Source organism: Prenolepis imparis, unplaced genomic scaffold, assembly GCF_030444845.1.
Source record: "Prenolepis imparis isolate NDT839.2.m4 unplaced genomic scaffold, iyPreImpa1.0 SCAF_8, whole genome shotgun sequence".
NCBI classification, from domain to species: Eukaryota; Metazoa; Arthropoda; class Insecta; order Hymenoptera; family Formicidae; genus Prenolepis; species Prenolepis imparis.
Window position 1 is genome coordinate 8,926,758 of NW_028141166.1, and position 23,694 is coordinate 8,950,451.

Consider the following 23,694-nt stretch of genomic DNA (forward strand, 5'->3'; position numbering starts at 1 on the left):
ATTCTTATATCTTTATTCATTTAAACAAATTAGAAGACATTTCAAAATTAAATATGTAGTACTGGAATATATTAATATATCGTACAGTATATATAGCGTGCGTTTGTAATTCGTAAATACGCTATCTCTGTTGCGAACTCTTGCACAAGCGTATAAGTGCGTCTGTACCATCATCATATACCAATGAAATAGATTGCGAATGAGATAGACACATTGCATCGTGGCCACTCCAATAAAATTGATAATGCCGAAGACAGTCAAATGACCATCGTACAATAGCAATTTTTATCTCTTTAAAATGAATTTGGAAGACTTCCATTATAAGAAATTTGTCTTTAATGGAATCTCCACATAATATCTAATAATAAATTCTATTTTAACATTCTTATAACTATACACTATGGGTGTAAATGCATTTAAAAAATTTTAAAACTTCTTTAGATAAAAGAAAGAAAATTGACTACACAGAGAGAATTTTCTCTAAGAATTTACCCTGAAAATCATGGTAATCGTGGGACAATATGGTAAGTAAAGAATTTTATGAGAATTTCTTTGATTAATATTTATCACAATAAAAATAATAATATGTATTACAATAAAATATAAAATATGTTTAATTAATTTTACTATTCAGTTTAGTAAAATTAATCAAATCATGTTTTATATTGCGATAGATATTATTTTTATTGTGATAAATATTAATCAGAGAAAATATTGTCCCACAATTACCATGTTTTTCAGGGTAAATTTTAAAAGAAAATTCTCTCAGTGTACTTTTTTAAATTTTTATTTATTGATTTCATCATATTAGGTTTAGCATTTTTAATATTTAATTTTAAAATATTTAGTTTATCAGTGAAAAAAGTTATAAGAATAAATTATAATAATTAAATAATTGAAACAAAATTATCACTTATATTATTATTAAAAAATATTTATTTTGATTCTTGTTTTGAACGAATTTTTACCATTTTTTCCTAACTTTAAACAAATAAAAATGCTATTAAATTCAGCGACAAAAAAACAATATTACATATATAATTAACGTTACACAGTTTAGACAGAAATCGATTAATTTTATTCTCTTCATTCTTTGATTTTCTCTAAATATTTATTTAGTATAAAAGATAACTTCGTATCTTTTTTTCCTGACGACATCCCGTGGCGAATGAGAGAATTTTCAGAATCCGCTCTTTGTGATTCATCTTTGAATACTTGTGGATGAATATCTGTACGGTTCTCTCTTTCATTGGGTGCCTCCTTGAAATGTCGTGACCGGCGCGTGAAAGAGTCTGTGCTTCATATAAAAAATATATTTAAAATTTATCGAACGCTTTTACAGTATAAATGTCAGTCGAGTTAGATATTGCGTTACATATTTTTTCTCGCCAATGAACAGTTACGCTCAAACTTAAATACGAAAAAATAAAAGAATTAAATTTTGTATCGAAAATAGATTTTATTCTAATACAATTTTAATATTGAAAATTAATAATATAGGAAGAGATTCAATTTTCAATTCGACAATAAAAGTAAAGCTATGGAATAAGATAGCGTCTAATTAAATTTTCATAAAAAAAAAATGAATTCCAATTTCCTCGAAGTTATATATCTCACGATTATCTTGAAAATAAAAATAGCACAACTATATTTCACGCAAGGCACGAGAACGGTATATTTGTATTTGGTGAATTTGGTGACATCTGATATACCGTTAATAACGGCATGAGTCATTGATAATTTTAAATTGCCTGGCCACATTGCATTGCCTTGTTTTTTTTCCTTGCACTATTGTCGCAGATGACTGCATTAATCTTTCCTTTCATTGACGTTCGTTAAACAATCGAGAGCGTCGAAACAAATACTTCTTTCTCGAGACAGATGGTTCATGTTTCGAAAATATTTCCCATATTACTACTCAAAAATTATTCTCCTCCTCTTTTAATGACGACATTGATTATATATTATATCGGTATAGTAACGAAACGAACAACATACTCGACACCGGGATGAATCGGAGCCCTTCATTGGCTTGACCAGCTGCCTCACGCAATGAGAGACACGCGTATGTCGTTAATGTTGTTATGCATGCGTTATCAGTTTATCGCCTATCTCGTGCTTGTGTTGTCTTACTCACTCGAGGGTCATAAATGCGTTTATCGGCAATTGACTCGCCGCGCGCACCAAGTGCGAATCCGACTAAAATTGTCGACAAATTGCTTTCCGGGCTGCTACATCGCTCCGAGTTTGGACCCGAATCGTATACCTTGTTGACCCAATTTCAAACCCCGATTGCACAACCCTATATTTTCAGAAACTACATAGAGACAGTTGCACGCATAACTATACGCTATAGTAATCATTATAATCATTAATTTACGCTTGATTCGAAAAAATAAATTCTTCGACAATAAAAGTAAATTATTTTCGCGAATTAAACTTGATATATAAAATATAATTTTTCCAAAAATACATACACACAAAAATTATTGGCAAATTTCAATTTATATGTTAATTTTTCGATACTGTTATCTCGTGTAAATCGATTAGCAATCAATACATCCCGAATAATCTTCAAAGTGTTAAGTATCACGTGATGGAATATCACGTGGGGCAATTTGTATGTAAAGAAAAATTTGATTGCGAGTTACTTTATATGTCTAAGTATATGATAAGGCCTCTCTCCGTTTTTCGTACGCAGCAATCTTTTTGCACGACAGCCGGAACTGTGATACGTGTTCGAGGACAGGAAGTACGAAATTCCAAACCGTAGGCCGCAGAGTGGCATACACGTAAGACCGATCTTCCGGTCCTACCGAGGGAAAAGAGGGTGGGGTCTCGATCGTCCTATTCGCCGTACTTTCCCACGGTTACATCCGACAAAAATTGATCGATTCTTCTGAGAAGAACCCCGATTCACCCTTCTCATCTCGATGGTCCTTTCCGTTCTCGAGAAGAACATCCGAACGAATTTCCATGCTATACTAAAAGTATATACTTTTTTATTTTTTTTTTTAACTATTAAATGCAAGATGCAAGTCAGCTTTTAATAATATATCAATCATATAAATTATTTAATAAGAAAAAATATTTTTCGATATAAAGTCTTTGAAATTGATATTCGCGAAAACAGAATCTTATGAAGAAAATTTATTCTACAGTTTTAATTTATTTTTAAAGAAAAGATTATCTTTTATTTATTGTATAAAAGCATTCGAGAGAAAAAACCTCGATGTAGAAATGAACCCTTGATACTCGAGAGCCGTAATTACACGCGACTTCTGTTCACGGATCAGCTGATTCCCAGCAACTGTCCAGCTGACCCTCAAATCCCCATATTTGTCTTTCACAATGCAGCTGTTATCGTCGCTGTAATTTTCCAATCTTTTACCGGTCCAAGTTCTCAGGTAGAGATATCAGGTAGACACAATTATCATTATCGCATCGCGTCATATGACTCTCGTATTTTTTATCACATTTTATATTTTACAAAAATATTATTAGCAAATTCAACTCTGCAATTTAACCTCCATGTTTGCTATTTTATTCTTGCTATTGGTATTTTCTCTTTTATCGGATATTATTATTATTATACAGTATACTTCAAATCTAACGAATAACATTATATCCATACTTTCGGATACTTCGATATTTATGTCTAGAGAGAGAAAAAAGTGAGAATTTTTATTTCTTTTCTATTTTTTATATTATTGAAATAAGTAACTAACTGTTCACTCCACAATGTAAATGTAATACAACGTGACGAATACGAGCTCACGTGACGAGAGAATAGTGTGTTCGCGCGTCACGCGTGTGCGCGTGCTCTTGTCCGTAGGTTCGAGGGCACGTAGCAACCTGTCTGCTCGGCTGGCTCGACGCGGCGACGACTGTTCTCCGGATGACTCAGGACGACAGACCGCGCGCTAGCTGCTCGGGCTACCGAGTGAAACGTACAAGCCGCGCGCCGTGCAACGCCCTTTTAACCCTGCTCTTGTATTCGCTTCCTGTACACGTATTTTAGTATGTTGGAATTCGAGATCTTAGATGCACTAACATCAAGTTTTTATAGTTGTTTGCATCAGCTATACTCTCGTTTCCTTGTATTGTCTAAGAACTCTAAGGCCGGTATTCATAGTCGGTTCTTATATTTAAGACTGTCTTAAGTACAATCTTAAGATGTGATTAACCAATCACAGAGCCGTATTTGCATCTTAAGACATTACTTAAGACGGTCTTGAAATAAGAACGGACTATGAATACCGGCCTAAGAGTAGCGATTTAAAAATGTATAAATTATTTTGCACGTCAAATGTGGGATTCAGAATTGAAAAGCATACTTAACTCAGCATACTTATGTTATATAATATCGAATTTTTAAAACACAATATCGAATATTTTCATGGTTCTTTTATAGCGAAAAAATTTTATTTGAATTTTATTTTAAATAAATTAATTGATGCAAAATTATTTAAAGAACGAAGATTTGAAAGCGTTTAGCGATTTTTCGCTACAAATTTTAGTTTAAATTATGGATACCGGAATAAAATTAGAAACATAAAATCGATGAAGCCACGAATTTTAAAAATGTAATTAGCACACCTGGCTTATATCACAGATTTATATCGCATGCAATTAGTTGCATTACGAAATTCGATCAGTAACATAAAAATCAAGATCTTTGATAAATTTTTATTAATCTTTATTTTATTTTACGTTGGTTATATGTATATATTGGTATATGTATATATGTATAGCAGATGCGTAGATGTGTCTACATCGCGAACGAAACCCAATTATTCTAGTCAATATACACTCGTGCATAAATCAACGGTGCTGTGTGCGCAATCAATAATAGTGAAACGCTACAACTATTGACGTAATATTGGCAATTTGTTGAATATCCAACAGTTATTCAGCAGACATTCTAGTATTAAAAAGATTGAAAGATGATATACAATACAAAAAATTGCAATATAAATATTATGCATTTTTCGTATCAATAAAATTATAAAATAAGTAAAGCATAAAAGAAGAGTTTTCTTAAAGAATGTGATTTTTTTTTAAATCAGAGAGAGTTTCGATCGAATTACACAAATCCATATAATATTTGAAAATCATATTAATATATAATCTACATTTTTATGACAGTGTGAGGAAAGAAAGTATGAAATAATTTCTTTTTATAAATAAACCAGCAAAAGTATAATGAAATAAAATACGATGTTATATCGTTTCTCGCCAAAAGTAACCCATAAACTTATAAATAAATTTTCCTAGCTACTTAAACGTGCCAATTTGAATAATTCATATTTCCGGAACAGGAATTTTACAGACGCGATAATATAATTCAGTTCCTCCATTTAATCAACGGAAATTCCGCAGTCTATATGTTTCTGGTCCCTCCGTGCCATTTTTATTTATTTCCTTCGTCTTTTCTTTCGCGCGTTTTATATTCCCCGATCTAGTCTCTCTTCTTCGTCCTGCCCCCCTATAATGGGTCGGCTTTAAATAAAAATTGTATCGCGTGCCCCATTGAAAGTATCGCAGTGTCCGCGTTCTCGTCTCGTATCGAAATGAATATGTGCGTCGGCCGTGGTGCATTCGCGCCCGTGCAAGTGCATCGCCGCCGTTCCGCGAGTTAACTCGCGTCGCTCTCGAATTACGTGCAGCTTGGCAATGACTGATAGCTTGCCCACGCGGATTGCTAGCGAATTTGCGATGCCTTTGCAGCGCAGGTAGCCATGCATGGTCGTTTGGGACTTTCGCGAACGCAAGCTTCGACTTTCGATACACATTTCTTAATTAAAGTCGGAAAGCGTGACACATTCATCGACGTAAGATGATCTGTTGGTTAAAATTTTTCCAATGAATAACAAAGTCATTTCTAATTCTGTGATATACTCTGTATAGTGTTTAAAACATTTCTTTTACACATTCTATCTATGTACGTGCGATGTCGATTTAAAAGCCACGTATGTCGCACATATTCTTTACATTCAACACTAGGAAAAAAAATTCATGTCAGCAAAATTGTTTATTTACAGTAATCAAATATTTATTTTTTATATAACAAACAATTTGGTTGTTATTAAAAATAATTTTTTTATTTAGTTCTGACTAAATAATTTAAGGCTGGTTGCTCCAACTTTTTGATAAATTTTACACGACAGATAGCATATCTTCATTTTTTTTTTTTTTAAACTTATCTGAAAAAAGACGAAGATATGCTGTCTGTCGAATAAAATTTACCAAGATGTTGGAAAAACCGGCTCTTATTGTTAGTTGAGTACAGCCGTTTCTAGAACTATCATTAGATTTGTTTTTATTCGACTGTCTAATTAAACACTTTGATTGGATAATTTTAATCAAAATTTTAGATTGTTATAAAATTTGGTTTTTACAATCAAATATTTTTCCTAGTAAATTTTATTTGAATTTATTTTTTTTGTTCTAGTCTTGATAAAAAAACTTGCCGAAGATTTCGGCATGTACCATTTACGATTAATTCTCATAATTTATAAGTTATTTTACGTGATTTCATTCGGTATAAATGCTACCTGATTTATGATACAATCGTCGGTGAAATATCATAACGGATTTACGTACGTATAGGTCGATTCATCGTGCTGACGTCGTCCTTACGAACGTAACGTTCGTTATAGCCGTCGTTGCCACTTACATCCGCAACAAACTCCAGGAATATCCTGCCTATATGTGTGAAAGTCAATATCTCGTGCACCGAGAATGCGTTGGTGAAAATTTATCTTAACTAAAGAATACATAGTGCGATATATAAAACAAAATAACATCTCTTCAAAAATACTGGCTCTGTCAAAAATTATGTACATAAAAAATTATCTAGTTTCAAGATAAAGAAGCATTTAGTGATTAATTTTGTCTTATACATAAAGAATTATTTTTTAGATATAATTATAAAATAAAATAAAAAGAGTTTCTTCATAATAATAACATTAATAAATATGAGTAATTTTTTTATATTTCACCACTAAATTCACTTAAGAATATTTTATATTTTTTTTCAATGCGCTATATATATCGCATATATATTTAATAAAATAAATAATGAAAATATATGAAAAATATGAATAATATTCAAATTTCTAAATGCTTTATATTCAAACAAAAGAAAAAGATTTAAGCATGATAATCCAGGATTGAAATATAGTGACAAAAAAATGCATTAGTCAGTAACGCCCAACGCTGCGTGCAAGTCGTGAGTGAAATTAAACTCGCTTGAGAGACGGAGAGAGCGATCTACGATCGGACGTCTTGTTTTTTTCGAGTGCTCACGAACAATGGTCCGACGAGACCAACGTGATGAGGCCGACCGTTTTTACGCGTCCTCGTTCCGTCACCGAAGGAAATTGTTGCCGCGGATAGAGTTCGCGCATAGAATCAGAGAAGGGCCTGTACAATAGCGAGGTCTTCTCGAGACTCGAGACGACGATGACCTCTTTAGTCCCGAAGACCTAAATGTGTGCATCTAAGAAAATTCCATTCCTTTGATTGTCTATACACAAGGTGTCTCTCAACGAAGAATGCATAAACCTTGTTACCTGTTTTGCGCCTTAGAACATACGCCTTTACATTTTTATTCATATAATTCGAAACTTATCGAAGCTTCTACATTTCTATTATAGAAGAAAATTGATTTTAAATCTACCAAAGAGTAAACGAAAGGTGGGAAAAGGGGATGATAGTTCTGGGACACCATTTATATACGACACAGGACGTGCAGCTGTTAACCAGCCGACGTTTAACGCTATCGACGCGATACTCAAAGAACAAACGTCACTCTTCGATGATGATTCAAGAGTGCCTCATCCACGAACCAGTCCATTAACCTTTGTCCGGCGTATATGAAATATCCTCCGTTTAAGCTTTTAAAAGCTCCGGCGTAAGCAGCGTTTAGTCGAAAAATTGTCGGAAACCCAAGATAAATATTAACGTCGGGATATGGAGAATACACTTATCGATAGCTCCTCCAGCTGTGTTCTTCGTCGACGCTACGCGATCGGTCTCCGACTCTGCTGCACGTGCTGGTACCCTGACCTACATTCACACCTACGTGTATCTAAGTCTATGTCTACGACGGTCGATCGCGCCATCGTATCGTTCGTTCGCCGGAGAACTCGGCTTGGCAACCGGACGGCCCGATTTAATATTTTCGAAATTGCGGGAGGCGCCTATAGAGAACGTCCGTGTGCGGTTTGCTTCTAGCCTGTCCTACATTTCGCTCTCGCTCTTACACCTCGCGTCATAGGGCGTATCATCGGACCTGTTGCGCTCTTCTCTCGGATTGCTTCCTTCCTCGCATTTGAATCCGATAGCGATCCGGTCAGACGAGCGCAAATGCGAGGCAGATGCTCTGGCCGGAACGTGGAAGCGAAAGCTGTTTGTTTTAAGCGTTTTCGAATAAAGATTACGAATTCAAGTTCTTCGAGCGTAGAACGGTTGCCGCTTTTGCACGTTTTCTCAATTGTCATTCAGCTTCGTTTAAAAATTTATAGATATATCGCGCGCCGTGGCAAACTAATAAGCTAATTTCCGATCAATTTTTAATTTAATAATTTCATTATCCGTTGTCGAAGACGAGTGCTTTCACACTCGGCGATATATCTAGGTCGATCGCGTGTATTTTTTTCTTATTCATCCCCGTCGAACTTAATTTCACTGCGATGCATCATGGATAGGCAGAACATATCAAAATCTTTGCTGAAAAGAGATATCAGTTTCCGCGGATGAAAATGTTTGCAAAACATGCACAAGTATATTTCCCAATTTTATTTCGAAATTTTTATTAGTTTTTAAAATATTAATATATACACACACAATGTAGAGAATTTTATGCATATATAATTTTCTTCTAACGTAGAAATCGTAGAATTATTGGAATTTATATTTTTAATAATTGAATCCTTTTAACATCCTTAATGTGATAAAAAAATATTCAAACATTTACTCTAGACTTAAAAGATTTATGTCTGAAAATTGAGAAACGTAAAATAAAAAATTTAATCTTTTCGATTTTTGATCGAAATATTATATCATTATATATTGTATCAAATAAGCGTAAACTGTTAAAGTGTATGTACAATCAAAACTCGAAGTGTAAACATGTATTTTGCCAGAGAATCTCTCCTCCTTACTTTCGGTGTTGCTCGAGGAGGACGGTCGAGATTGAATTCGTCTAGCCGGCGACATGTTTCCCATTAATGCTCGTATAGCATAGTAGTCTGAGTGCTAATTACACCCATCTCCCTGTTTTCTCTGTCCCTGGCTGACTTACGCGAGGGTGGAAATGGGTCGAATACTATCGCGTGGAGCTCTATATAGGGCGTTCTACTTTTATCGCATTATTTTCTAATGACAGATTCTTCGGCCAATTTGGAATTAATAGAAATAGAATTGTAGAACGTACTATGGTTCTTTGGTATTATTTTTTGACGACAGTTTCTCGATTAAATACAAGTTAATTCTTCAATCGATCAAATGTGAAGGCTGCACGCCTTCAATTTTTGATATCTCCTTTTACTTAAAGATTAAAAAGGAACTTTAAAATTGCAGCTAAGGTTCTAGGAAAAAATATATTACTCTGCAATTTATATTTTTCGATTAAATATTAAATGAATTTTAACCAAGTTTTAATTTGAGACGGTTGGAAAAGTTCCAATGTTTAACATAAAAAAGACCTTTCTCGGCATTTTCATTAATGAAGAATCGATCACAAATCGATCAAAGAATTTGCTATTAAAGATGATACGATAAAAGTAGGACACTTGTATTCGCGCTAAGATAAGAAAGTGACGAAAAAAGGGAGAAGATTGAAAGGTTCAACGAGCATGAAATCAGAAGTTTGCGACTTGAATATATCATATCGTCCCATATTACTGTTGACATTGCTGGAATATCAAATGTGACATATCGCGCGTATATTTCATATTCTATATCATATTTTTTAACTTCTGATATTTTATCGTTCCGTAGCAAACCGATGAAGTTGAATCCCATAGATGATTCTTGATAAAATTGCAATTGCCGTACTAATGAGAAGAACAGTTTGGTTAACAAACAACTATACAAGATGTTACGTATGATATGATTGAATTTAGTAGAACTGCGAAAAGAGCTTTGTAGAAATGACTTTTTTATCAAAATTTTACATGGTGCTATATTTATTTAAAGTAGTAAATATTTTGCGAGAGAACTATGATTTAAAAATTAGAACATCGTTAAAACAAAATTCATATAAGTTTAAAAAATTATTACAAAATTTCGTTATTCACATCTTCGATAATAGGTAACCGCTTTAATTCGCGTCACAAACGATGGTCGTTCTTATCGATCCGTTGCTTCCCCTTTTCTTTATCTTAGAACATTCTTCCACACGTGTGTTAACCCACCGTTATCGTTACAAGTGATTTAAAAATAGTTCCGTGCGGCTCTCGGTTTGCGTATCATCGGAAATTGCCATCGTGTCCTCTTAAATCAGTGCCGAACTTCCGCGTTAATAAAAATACGGCGCCCTATTTTCGCCGCAGGCATAGTCGTAATCCGTATTATTGACTCTTCGTGGTCCAAATTAATTTAATGGAGAACAATTGCCGCACAGTTATATCTATCACATATATCGGAAAACTCCGTAAAGCGCCCAGAGAGGCACGTACATACATTCGCAATCGAATAGATCTTTTATTAAACGAATTTTGATTGACTGCCATTGCTATAGCAATATTTTTTTTATTTTCTGTACATTAAATGTAGAAAACGTGTACGCGGCGATTTTAGAAAAGGGACTATTTATAAGCTTATGAATTTATTTCGGTACTTAATTTTATCTTTTGTAGCTTGTAGAACGCAGTTAAGTTTATGCAAAATTTGTTTACTCGCGCAAAATAATTTCTTCCAAATTGTAAATATTTGTATCCCTTCTTACACATTTATAACACATCTTGATGTAATGACAATCTTAAAATAATGTCTTTATATCGTTATTCGCTCTGTATCATTTAACAGCATACGTAAAACATTTAAACAGCAATATTCGAGAGCAATAATTTATATTTTAACATATAGCTTGATAGCTTCTGGCATCACACACGCATCGAATTGCACGTGTGTGCGGTTCGATGTTTCGTTCGCAACACCTGCAGTCTTCTCCTCTCTCGCTCGCTCCGTCACTTTAATACGTTTTTCCGTTGCTCGTCTTAGTGCCCTCGGGAACCATCGACCGTGTACCTACTTTATGCCATTTCTCTCTCGAAGCTCGAACGCGTTGCCAGTTTGTGGCATTTCACGCGGCCAACAGCTGCCCCTAGTAACGGTCGAAGAGACACATACACATCGACTGTCGAGGGATTCTCAAGGTCCTATGTCGGCCTGCCATGCTTTCGAAATTATCATTGCGCATTCTCTATTGTGTCCTATGGTGTAAGAAAACCTTTTTAAGTCACGCAATATCCTACACAGAAATTAATAATATTAATAATTGTATGATAAAAAATACATAACATTGCTAAAATAATATATAATGATATAATAATACAGGAAAAACCACATAAGAATATATTTAAGAATAAGAATAATTTTATAGTTAATATTATATGTTTAATTTTTCATTAAACATAAACATTTATTATTGAGTTATGTTATTCCCAACAATTTTTCAAAACTTAAAAGAATGTTCATGTACATAAATTCTCCTTTAAATGTTCTATAATAATTATAAACTCTGCAGTTTTGTAATCATTTCATACATACATACGAATATACATATCTATCGTCTTGTATAATTTATCTATGCTCGAATTCCTTTTAGTATGTTTGTCCAGTCATTTACACGCTAATGATATAACTATTGTATCTTTCAATGGCTCTTATTCATTCTCGATCTTGTTAATGACATGTCTCTGTGTTTTCGCTGCGATTTCGCAGGAGCATCCTCGTGATGTAACGGCATGTAGCAACAATGTTTTTTGCATCAAATTTGCTTCTTTTATTTGTTCTATTTAATAAAAATTATTTAATAATTAATAATGTATGTATGTATATATAATTAATAATAATTATTACTAATTATATAATTATTATTATAAAGTAATAATTATTGAGTTTATTAATTATTTAATAAACGATAAAATATTCAACATGCGAATATTTTATACAGATTGGATAATAGAATAATTGTGCACGCGCGAGACAACGCGACAAAATATGCTTCGGAGGAAACAAATGTAATCAAATTTGGAGTAATTAAGACAAGTGACAATAGATTTACCACATAGTATATTATGTATATTTGTGAAACATTTGGCAAACCATTCTTATACTGTCGAAAGTTTAGTTTACATACTTTACCAACAAGAAACTTTTGTTACTTAAAGAAATTAAGTTTTTTGCATTCTTTTATAAGTAACGAGATATGCTTATCTATGAATTGTGCACGTTTAAATATTTAATAATCAATCCAATTGTTACACAAGTATAAAGAATTAATATGATAAATTAATACGGTGTTAATTATTAATTATGATTTAATTATATTATTACTATTCTAAATTAATAACTTATAATAATATAATATATTAGTTATAAATTATTATAATATATTATATTATTATAAGTTAATCATATACTTTAATATTTCGTGCACCGTAATAATGTGATAACCTAACGAAATGATGCATCTTTGATTTCGATTACTTCGACGGAAACCGTGCTATCAGTTTCTTTGATAGCGTATATATATGACTTGCGAAACCGCGCGATATCGATTACTCTGGGTAACGAATTTTTTTTTAATTGTTCGTAATAAAATGCAATTTTTCTTTTTGCATTGTTTTCTGCCATTACTGTAATTAACACTCTATTACTCTATTAATACTCTATTTTCATAAACGAAAATAACAAACCTCTATTACTCTATTAATACTCTATTTTCATAAACGGAAATAACAAACCTGAGAAAAACGGAACGTATAGTAAGTCTAAAATCATCGATGGCATATATCGTTATAAAATCGAGAAAGCAAGTGCACAATTTTGCTACAATTTGCAAAAAATTAAATTATAATTTGACATTGTCAAATATAAATTATTTTGCAAAATTTTTGAAAAATTCTTATTTAAACTTATAAATTTATTTTTTAATTTGTTAATTTAACAGAGTTTTCGGACTTTTTTTGTTATTATTCCTTTCTAAAAAAAAGCATATTATTGACATTGTTGTCGCTTTTCCACGATGCTGATTGGCTGTCTTGATTCGTGTTGTGCGTTATATTTATAGTATAGCATCGTGCAGCTGTCATCGCGAGGGTTAGCAGTTTGATAGTTTGTCTAAAATAAAATTAAATAAAATAATATTATGTTTTAAATAATATGTTATAATACTTTAAACTCGATTACTATTTTTGACAGTTATCAGCTGATTTCTGTCAAAAAATATTAATTATGGATAAAGTATTATAACATATTATATTACTTACAAAATATTATTTTAATTATAATAATATGTTATAAATAATGTTACATTCTTATAATATATACTTTAAATATATACTTATTTGTCCGCGAGTAATATTTTTTGACAGAAATCAGCTGATAACTGTCAAAAATATTAATCGAATTTAAAGTATTAAAACACATATTATTTAAAACATAAACATATTATTTAATTTTATTTTGGACAAATTGTCAAACTGCTAACCCTCGCGACAGCCTCTCGATGTTACAAATATAACGCACAATGCAAATCGAGGCAGCTAATCAACATCGTGAAAAAGAGGCAACAATACTTGCAAGAATCGATTTACCTTTTTTAGAAAGGGACTAGAACAACACAAGCGCGCGCTATTCCTCGATTTTATGTTAAAAAGAATGATACAGAAATCAGCTGATAATTGTAAAAAAATATTAATCAAGTTTAAAGTACTATAACATTTTATTTAAAACATATTATTATTTTAATTTTTATAACATATTTTTATTTTAAAATTTAATTAACAGATTAACATCTTATTAATATTTTCTGACAGAAATCAGCTGATTAAAGAGTTAATTTGTGCTAATTAATTTTTAAAATAATATGTTATAAAAATTAAAATAATGTTTTAAATAAAATGTCTCATAATTCTTTAAACTCGATTAATATTTTTGACAGTTATCAGCTGATTTTTGTCAAAAAAATATTAATCGCAGATAAGGCATTATAACATATTATTTACAATACATTACTATTTTACATTTTATGACATATAATTATTTTAAAATTTAATTAACAAATTAACGCTTTGTTAATATTTTTTGACAGAAATCAGCTGATTAAAACGTTAATTTGTTAATTAAAATTTAAAATAATAATATATTATAGAAATTATAAAATAATATGTTTCAAATAAAATGTTATAGTACTTTAAACTCGATTAATATTTTTTGACAGTTATCAGCTGATTTCTGTCAAAAAATATGCGAGTTTAAAGTATTACAACATTATTTATAACGTTATTTTAATTTTTATAACATTTTTATTTAAAAATTTAATTAGCAAATTAACGCTTTAATCAGTTGATTTCTGTCAAAAAAATATTAATCAAGTTTAAACAAACTTTATATAAAAAAAAACATTCTTTTTTATATAAAATCAAGGAATGGCGCGCGAGCGTAGCGCGCGCTTGTGTTGTTTTAGTTTTTGTTATTAAATAACACTTGAGGAAATTTTACTTGTCCACTTTAATTTAACACGTTGCCGTGTTACCTGTCGCTATTTATTTTCCCAGCGGCGTCTGCTCGCTTATTCGTCGCGCGATATCGATCTTTCCCAAAATTTGTGACGGTAGGTATTATCGTAACTAGGAGTCATCAACCGGAGCGTCGTTAATAATAGAATAAACAGTTTTCCGAAACCGATAGAACGAGACGCGCGCACCGGATTATGCAATTAAAATTATTTCTCACGATAATATACATTTAATACAATTTCTGCCTTATTATAATTAATTTAATCTTACTTTGAATTTAAGACTACGATGATTATGTCCGATGTGCATTCGAATGAAAATTCATCTTTATAGATTCGTACCAAGCGTTAAAATGAAATAGATTGAAGCATAAATATACTTCCAGTGCGTGTAACTATCCCGATTTGCTTGAAAATGTATGATTAACTTTGAAGCTTGGCACGGATACGTTGAAGTAAGCTCTTCGCTATAACTCTAGTCTAAACTGGTCTTTATACCGGACCATCACTGCTCGATAAATTATCGTGAATAACAGCTCGCCAATAACTTGTTTTAAACGCGACGTAATGTGTCACTTATTAGCTAAATCAGAAATAAATTAATAATTAGAAGAAGATGTACCTGATGGCAATATTATAAAGCATTTTTACATTTAAAAAAAAATCGACAATTATATCGTTCCTCCAATTTTTTTCTCTGTTGTTTCACTCCTCTATTTTACAATTCTAATAATGAGACGAATATATTCCAAGCGTTATGCACTTTCTTCCGAGACTACGGATGCTTTGCCGATAGATGCAGAGTAACGAAGGGGTTAATCCTCCCACACGCGTGCACACACGTGTCTCCATGCGTGTGTCACAACAGGGATATGCCCTGACGAAGCCCCACGCAAGGGGATACACGTGCGTGTGTATATTTCGCGCACCATGGCGCACACTCCCTTCTCATGGCTATCCGCGACCAATCCTTTCAACGTTCTCTTTGTCTTTCTCATTGTCTCCGTGTGCTCGTGCGTTAATCGCAGGCTGAGCGAGAACGGAAAGACGATTGACGAGGATGGACGAAAGAGAGCGAGCAGAAAGGGATAGAGGATCAGGGTCGGATTTCCCATTAGACGCCGTAGTAATGATGCTAGTAGAGAGTGTTTATCTTAGCTCTTTGTATAAATCTTCTAAAAAACAAACAAAAAATAAAAGACCTAATGAGCAGATAAGAGAGCGCCACAAAAACAAAAAAAGAAGATTTAAATTATCGAAGATCATATTGTATGTATAACTCCATAAAGTTTACTTCATTTAATTTACGAAAAAGCCCTTCTTTTTTAATTGCTTATAAGTTGCAAATTATTGATGCCTCGACACTTTCGTTGAGGAAACATGATCATAATCTGAAGAATCTGCCATTAACAGGTGGTGCAGTGACCTTGGGATACCCTCTGTGTGTATGTGTATAAAGTTTATACACATATGTATAAAAGATTAAAATACTTACAAATTTTATAATAAGCATATCCTCAAATCTTTAGCTTTCGGACACTTGTTCTTTAAATCTACTTGTTTATCTTGACGACCGAAATAAGCTCGTTAAGAGATCTTAGAAACCCTGACTTTCTTTAATACTCATTCGGGCAGGATGTGGCAATTCCGTCTGATCTTGGCCTTTTTTTTGTCTGGGTCTTCGCGCTATTATTTGTATACCTTCATATGGATTCGCGCGTGTTGGCAGGTCGATAGTTTTCCACGCTGTGTCGTGGTAATTTTTGCCTCTCTGCGCTCTCGTGGCATCCGTTCGTGGCACCAGTTCGCACCGGTAAGACTGGTTATATCCGCGATGAGTGGCCGCTCGATAAAAGATCCTCTCGGTGGCTCTTTACAGACAGGGTCGATCGATCGTTCCCTTAACGCTCGTTGAGCCGAACACTTCAAACGTGTCGTGCAAAAATGCAACCATTATTTTATATCATCAATTATGACTTATTTTTTATCGATATTACTACCATTACTGATATTATTATCATTAGTGGCATGCACATGTTTCTCCGTATGTGATTAACTTATAAGAAAGTTATTGATTTAACATCTAAAATAGAAATATAGTGTGACATTTCACGAAGAAAATTTCCGAGAAAACATGTAATCGTTAATTCATTAAAAAACGTCAATATCTTTTACGATATCTGTCTTTGACGATATTATCGTTGCTTTCATTTCATAGTATATTTTTATCGCGATAAAACTATATAGTATAAGAAAAAGAAAATTACTGCGATAATAGCATATTAAATTAATGTGATGAATTGTAACGATATTAATTACGATTTTACATCATTATCATGCATATTATTGTTATTCTTATTGAAACACATTGGTTACTATTTTTTCCGAGAATTATTAATATAGTATTTAAAAATAAAATATATAAATATATATGTGTGTGTGTGTGTGTGTGAGACGTTTGGGAAAAGATTGAGGAAGATGATTGTTCAGCGGTCAAGTTTTATTGACATTCTCGCAATATCTGTATTCGATGGTGTCATCGCTGCTGCTTCCTGTCGAGGAAACCACAATCGTGCAGGGTCGGCGGTGCGACAGTCCTATATACACCACAAGGGCGTGGTCACCTCTATCCGAAATAATCTAACGACGCGTGCAACGATGGGACAAAAGCGGAATATGAGGACCGAAGAAGCCGCGGCGTCGCGCTAATTACCGCGAAAGATATCGAACCGCTAATTGCAGAACGCGCGCTCGAGCGCGGGCGCGCGCGAGTCATTGACCTTCGCTTCTGGCGAAGAGTTTTGTTCGTTCGTTCGTGCGTTCCGGCCCGCATCCTTTATGTCTCCGCAGGTAGGTGCACATATAAGCGGCCGCAGGAATGTGCTTTCATCGAGAGACTAGCGAACGACGCGCGAGGAGCCACGACGAATGCTTCATTTTTCTTACGCGAACATCGAGTCGAGCGTCAACGACGCGTGATATTATCTTCACACGTCAGTTTATAGCGTTATTCGAATAAACGATTATTCGCGGATGCGGTTATGAAGGAAAAGCTAAACGTTCGCTTATACTTATAAAAAGATGCAAGTGTTCACATGTGTGCCTAATTTTAAGGAATAAAATTCTCGATTTTTATGTAGATAAATTGCAAGATTGGAAAATTTTCAAGCACTCTTCATCATTCTTGTTTCACATTTTCTTATGTTTTTTTTATTTTCTCACTTTCTTATTTTTTACTATATCTTTATATTTTAATTTTCTTATTTTATTTTTCGAATAATATTATATATATATATATATATATATATATATATATATATATAACAATTCTATAGCACGTTATTTTTTCGATATTATAGTATTCTTATTTGTGAAATGAGAAAATACACTGCTTAATACACATGCGTTGCATTTATTAGATTCGCAATATATTACGATGAAGCCTTTGCAGACAAAATTGAACTGTGACAAAATTGAATTTTGCGCCTTAGGTTTTTGCGGCTTCTGTAACCAGCGAAAATCCAGCGAAACCGGTTACTCCCTCATTTCTCCATAAGTCACGTGTGATTGTGAGACATATGTTTGTACATACAATATATTTATAATGCTTGTTGACAAAATTTAATATTAAATATTGGATATAATTTGTCATCAATTTTTTTATTCAAAAATTTTCTGTAAGCGAAGAGTGGAAAATTGTCCTTATATTTATTTATTTATTATTAAAACAGAGCTATATCATAATTATGTTTGTTCAATATTTAAAACTTTATGCAGATTTGTTATTTTTAAGCAGTTTTAGTGACAATTTAATAATTAATTTGACACAAAAATATTATTTTATATTCTTATATGCTATGCATAAAATCTAACAATAAGATGTGTCCTATAATTTATGACATTCTCATATCTTTTTGTGTCTTCCAAAGAGAAGAATACTGGACTGGATTATTACATATCATATTTTAGATCATCAACGAAAAAAATTATATTTAGTAAGCATTTATAAATTTTTTATAATTTACAATATATTAAATTATTAATTATAAATTTATAAATACTAATTAAAGTTTTCTCACTTTTTTAATATCCTAAAATATATCAATCACGATCAACAACTTAATATTCTTTTCACTGAAAAATAGAAACGTTAATATTAAAAGTCCAATACAATAGAATACATCTTTTATTTTATAATATATAAGATATAAGATAAGAACATAAACTGATATCTTTGTGTCAAAATAATTATTAAAATATCGCTGAAACTGTTTAAAAATCATAAATATATACATATGTAAATATTTTGTAATACTCTCGCCAATGTTTCATTGCAATTTGATATCGAAGCAATGCATATTATATCGCATTAATTGATTTTATATATATGATTATATTAAATAGGACAGTCCCGATAAGTTTGCACAAGCGTTTAATGACCGACGACCATAATTCTATGGTGACCACGTATACCGCAGCGATCTCGGCAATCTAATTTTCTCACGTTGACTGCAATCAGTACTAAGCGGGCCATCGCACGACATTTAATTATCGTGCAATCATATTGTCATCGAGCCGTAATATCCATGAAACATCACGTAGCTCGTGTGCAATGGCACAATGTGCCATTGTACGCGAATTGAATCAGTTATTTCAGAAAGAAGGCATTACATCCAGAGTTTGGCTATAATAATGCGACATTGCGAATAAAAATTCCTCAGCAGTATATTCCTGTATTTTTTCACGCTAGCATTCTCATACTTATCTATCTTTCTTTCTCTTTCCAGGGAAGAACCTGTACAATAATGAGCACGTAGCAATTAAAATGGTGAGTGAAAGCTACAGGCATTTTATGTAATTGCAACACTTGATGAAAAAGTTGTTAGTGAATTTTCGTTAACAGCCCCTCCGTTTTGCTGTTGCAGGAACCAATGAAGTCAAAGGCACCACAGCTACATTTAGAATATAGGTTTTACAAATTATTAGGTACACATGGTAAGTGTCATGCTACTATGTTTTTATGCTATTATACACTATTTGAATATATAACGAGTCAAAGAAATTGGACGAAAGAATCCATAGATACATATATTAAAGTGAAATTCGAAATTTTGATATCAAAATGTCGAATTAAAAGAAGCTGAAATAAATAAATATATGTTATAAATATCTATAATATATGTATTTATTTTCAAGACATTTATAGAAAAGTAGATTATTAATTCTACGACGCGCGCAAGATAAATCAATGATACTTAACTAACTCAATATTTTAATGTCATTAACTTTTAATTTGATTAAAAAGTTGATTGGAAAACAAAAATAATCTTAGCCAACTTTATACAATTTGACGCGATATAACAGATATGTTGATAATTTACTTCAACTTTTATATATGATTTAAATCAGTAAAACCTTATGCGAAATAATCGCGCATGTAATTTCTGTATGCTTGGCTAAAGTTCGACAAAATTAACGTCACGAATCGAGATTATATCGGAGTATTATGTCCAAAGAAATAAAGTATTGCATTTTCATGTTGCGCATTCTACCGCATTATTTTTTAATAACAATTTCTTTGGTTAATTTTTCGAGTCTTTCCTTATCGAATATGTCGATGTCGTCATTTATCGTAATCTTATAATTATCAATTTTAATGAATGTAAAAAAGTGCGCATTTTTTAAAACACGGCGGTATTTCGTTCTAATATTATTTCCAGAGTTATCTATTATATCCTCTTTAATTTATAAAAAAGACCGAGGGGTTGATCACTGAGGTAATTTTTGTACAAGGACTAGGTAATTAAAATATTTTAAAAATATATCAAAAAAATTTTTTTAATGTTTTAAAATAGGAAAAAATTTTTACTATTTACAACAAAAAAATTAAAATATATATAAAATAATTAAAATATATATAAAAAAAGTTCTTTAAGATTAATTTTAAATTAAAAAAAGGGAATAATCGAAAAAGATATCATTCTAAATTCTAAGTATGATGGGCATAATTTGTAGTAGGTAATCTTAAGTAATCTGAGGTAATTTAAAGGTAATCCGTATCAAGGGTAATTTTTGTACACTATAACCATTAGTGACCAACCTCGAAAAAGACATTTTGTTTTGAAAATTATCTGTTTTGAAAAATATCTAAAGAATTATTATATATATCTCAACTTTAAAATATAAAATTATGTTAAAGTCAGAGTTTTAAACGCGTTGTATAAAATTGGTTGGAAAAATATTCAAATAAAATATCACAATTCACAGTAATGCAAAAATATGAGTTTTATCTTATGTATTCACATTCACGTCACTCGAGAATGAATTAATCGAAAATTTTAAACATTCTCAGGTGTATATTTATATCGTTTTTATTAACGAGATCTTTCGCCGTTGCAGAATTAAAACTACAGTAGTGCTCGTTTTGTTTTTTGTTGCGTATTGCGTCCATCGGCATAATATCATGTTTATTGGGGGTGATCTGGGGTGTGATCTGCTTTTGTCGATCGGTATAGTTCATAACACACATATAGAGGGTATACCGGAAGTGTACTACTTCGGCCCGTGCGGGAAGTACAACGCCCTGGTAATGGAGCTTCTCGGACCGAGCCTCGAGGACCTCTTCGACCTTTGCGGGAGGAGGTTCACCCTCAAGACCGTTCTTAACATTGCCACACAACTCGTAAGTCGCATTACTATAACACTTTAGGTCCGCAAAGCTAACTGTCAAACACCGCACTTTGAAAGTCGACCTCAAACACGAGATCAGACGATTCAGCGAATCTCACAAACTTCAATCGTCTGCCATTTCTTTCTAAATTTTCTTTTATTGAAATCTGTTTAAGGGATTTGTTTGAGATTTTACGATGTTGAAATATTGAATTATTTTTTTTTGTTTAAATAAAAATATTTAGAAGAAATAAAATATTTTTTTTTTACAAATTATTCTAATGATAAATTGCATTACGAAAATGATTTTGTTGATGAAACAAGGTTGGCTTACATGCACAAATAATTGTATTTTTTTTCAGCTCCATAGGATAGAATACGTTCATAGTCGGCATTTGATATACCGCGACATCAAGCCAGAAAATTTTCTGATAGGACGATCCACTACCAAGCGGGAAAAGATTATTCACATAATCGATTTTGGACTAGCCAAAGAGTACATAGACTTGGAGACGAACAAGCATATACCGTATCGGGAACACAAGAGTCTCACCGGCACGGCGCGTTACATGAGCATTAACACACATCTTGGCAAAGGTAACGGACGTTTACTTTTGTTTCGTCGTGTGTGTGTGTGTATTTGTGTATATTTGGGTATATGTGTGTGTATGTATGTATGTATGTGTGAATGAGTACGCGTTGCATGACAAATCGCCACGCGCTAAACCATCACTATGCATGGTGGCTGTGGCTCGCGAGAAAGTGCGGTGAATACTGAAACTATTACATTCTCAATAGATATCGGCGTCGTTTTGTACATAAATTAATGACAGGGCATCTACTCCCTGAAAAAATTTGGAAAATTTAGAATTGAAATTGATCGCGTATATATTTTTTCAAGATACTTTTTAGAATTTATTTTCTTATTTGTAACGCGAGGCACATGTGACGCGTACTGAAATTTTTTGTAGTCGAAAGATATGTAATTCGTGATTATGATGAATAGAGCAAAGCAGAAGAGACGACCTGGAGGCGCTGGGTCACATGTTCATGTACTTCCTGCGCGGTAGCCTGCCGTGGCAAGGACTGAAAGCCGATACGCTGAAAGAGCGCTACCAGAAGATCGGCGACACGAAACGAGCGACGCCGATCGAGGTGCTCTGCGACGGTCATCCTGAGGAGATGGCCACGTATCTGCGCTACGTACGCAGGCTGGACTTCTTTGAAACGCCAGATTACGAGTACTTGAGGAAGCTCTTCCACGATTTGTACGAGAGACGTGGTTTCGTCAACGACGGCGAGTTTGATTGGACTGGCAAGACGATGGTACGTGTTGATCACGATCATAATCACTGATCACGATCTTTACTCTTTTCACAAGGTCAATGTTATGCAAAGAACTCTTGCAAAAGCTTCGGCGGATGTCACGTTTGCGCATAGCTTTTATTTTATACGCGGAAAAAACAATGACGTCAATATATGCATGTTAACTTGTTTGTTACGTCAAGGAGGGACGGTGATGATAGTCGCTGCCCCAATAAGAGAGAACACGAATCGATAACTGTGATCTTGCTTTTGCGCGTTATCGATCTTATTTTCCTTTTAATGATGTAAAAATGAAAATTTTATCACTTGCGTCATATTTGTTTGTGACCAATCTTATGTAATCAGAAAATCTTGCCATTAAAATGTTATTTTAATCTTTGAAGTGGATATTGCAAAAAACGTGTTTATCTTTTATGATATCGTTAGTCTTTTCGAGCAATGCATTTTTAACAGTTAATGCAAATTTTTTTTCGACAATGATGTTTCTGCAAATTATTTCTATTTTCTAAATCGAAATTCTTACAATTTTTCATTGACTCGTTTTCTTGTTGATTATATAGTTTTATTAGCAATTATTATTTTTCTAAACGAAATTGACGATTTGTCGGTGAAAAACTCTGACACAATTGAGTAAGTGACACGTCCCGCCAATGTTCCGGCAGACCCGCAACAAAGAGCAACGCATTATTGGCGAGCAGTCTCACATCTGATTCTTAACGTTTGCATGCTGCCCTCCCCCTCAATGCACTATCTCTAGCCATGCAACTTCGAACAACTGAGAATACTTCGGATGGCGGCCCCTTCGCACATTGGCAAAACCAAATACGACAAGGTTGGTGGTGGCTCGAATAACGTTTATCGACAAATAATTGCGGCCCCAAATAGTTAAGCTACAATATTTCTGCATGTTGCAATATAGTCGTTTATTTAATTCTTTATATATT

The 23,694-nt window shown here is 32.8% G+C and overlaps 1 protein-coding gene across 24 annotated transcripts in view; it reads left to right on the forward strand.

Annotated features, from left to right (window-relative positions):
• The window catches only part of Gish (casein kinase I gish), a 36,987-nt gene that overhangs the window by 4,061 nt on the left and 9,232 nt on the right, over positions 1-23,694 (forward strand). For 12 of the 24 annotated variants that reach the window (XM_083043903.1, XM_083043905.1, XM_083043892.1 and 9 more), the window contains exons 2-7: positions 19,543-19,583; positions 19,681-19,750; positions 21,271-21,437; positions 21,787-22,021; positions 22,431-22,750; positions 23,508-23,582. In XM_083043903.1, coding sequence (XP_082900029.1) covers positions 19,543-19,583; positions 19,681-19,750; positions 21,271-21,437; positions 21,787-22,021; positions 22,431-22,750; positions 23,508-23,582 — 908 coding nt within the window. The remainder of the gene's footprint in view (positions 1-19,542; positions 19,584-19,680; positions 19,751-21,270; positions 21,438-21,786; positions 22,022-22,430; positions 22,751-23,507; positions 23,583-23,694) is intronic. The other 12 variants (XM_083043909.1, XM_083043901.1, XM_083043915.1 and 9 more) reach the window with 3 other exon arrangements.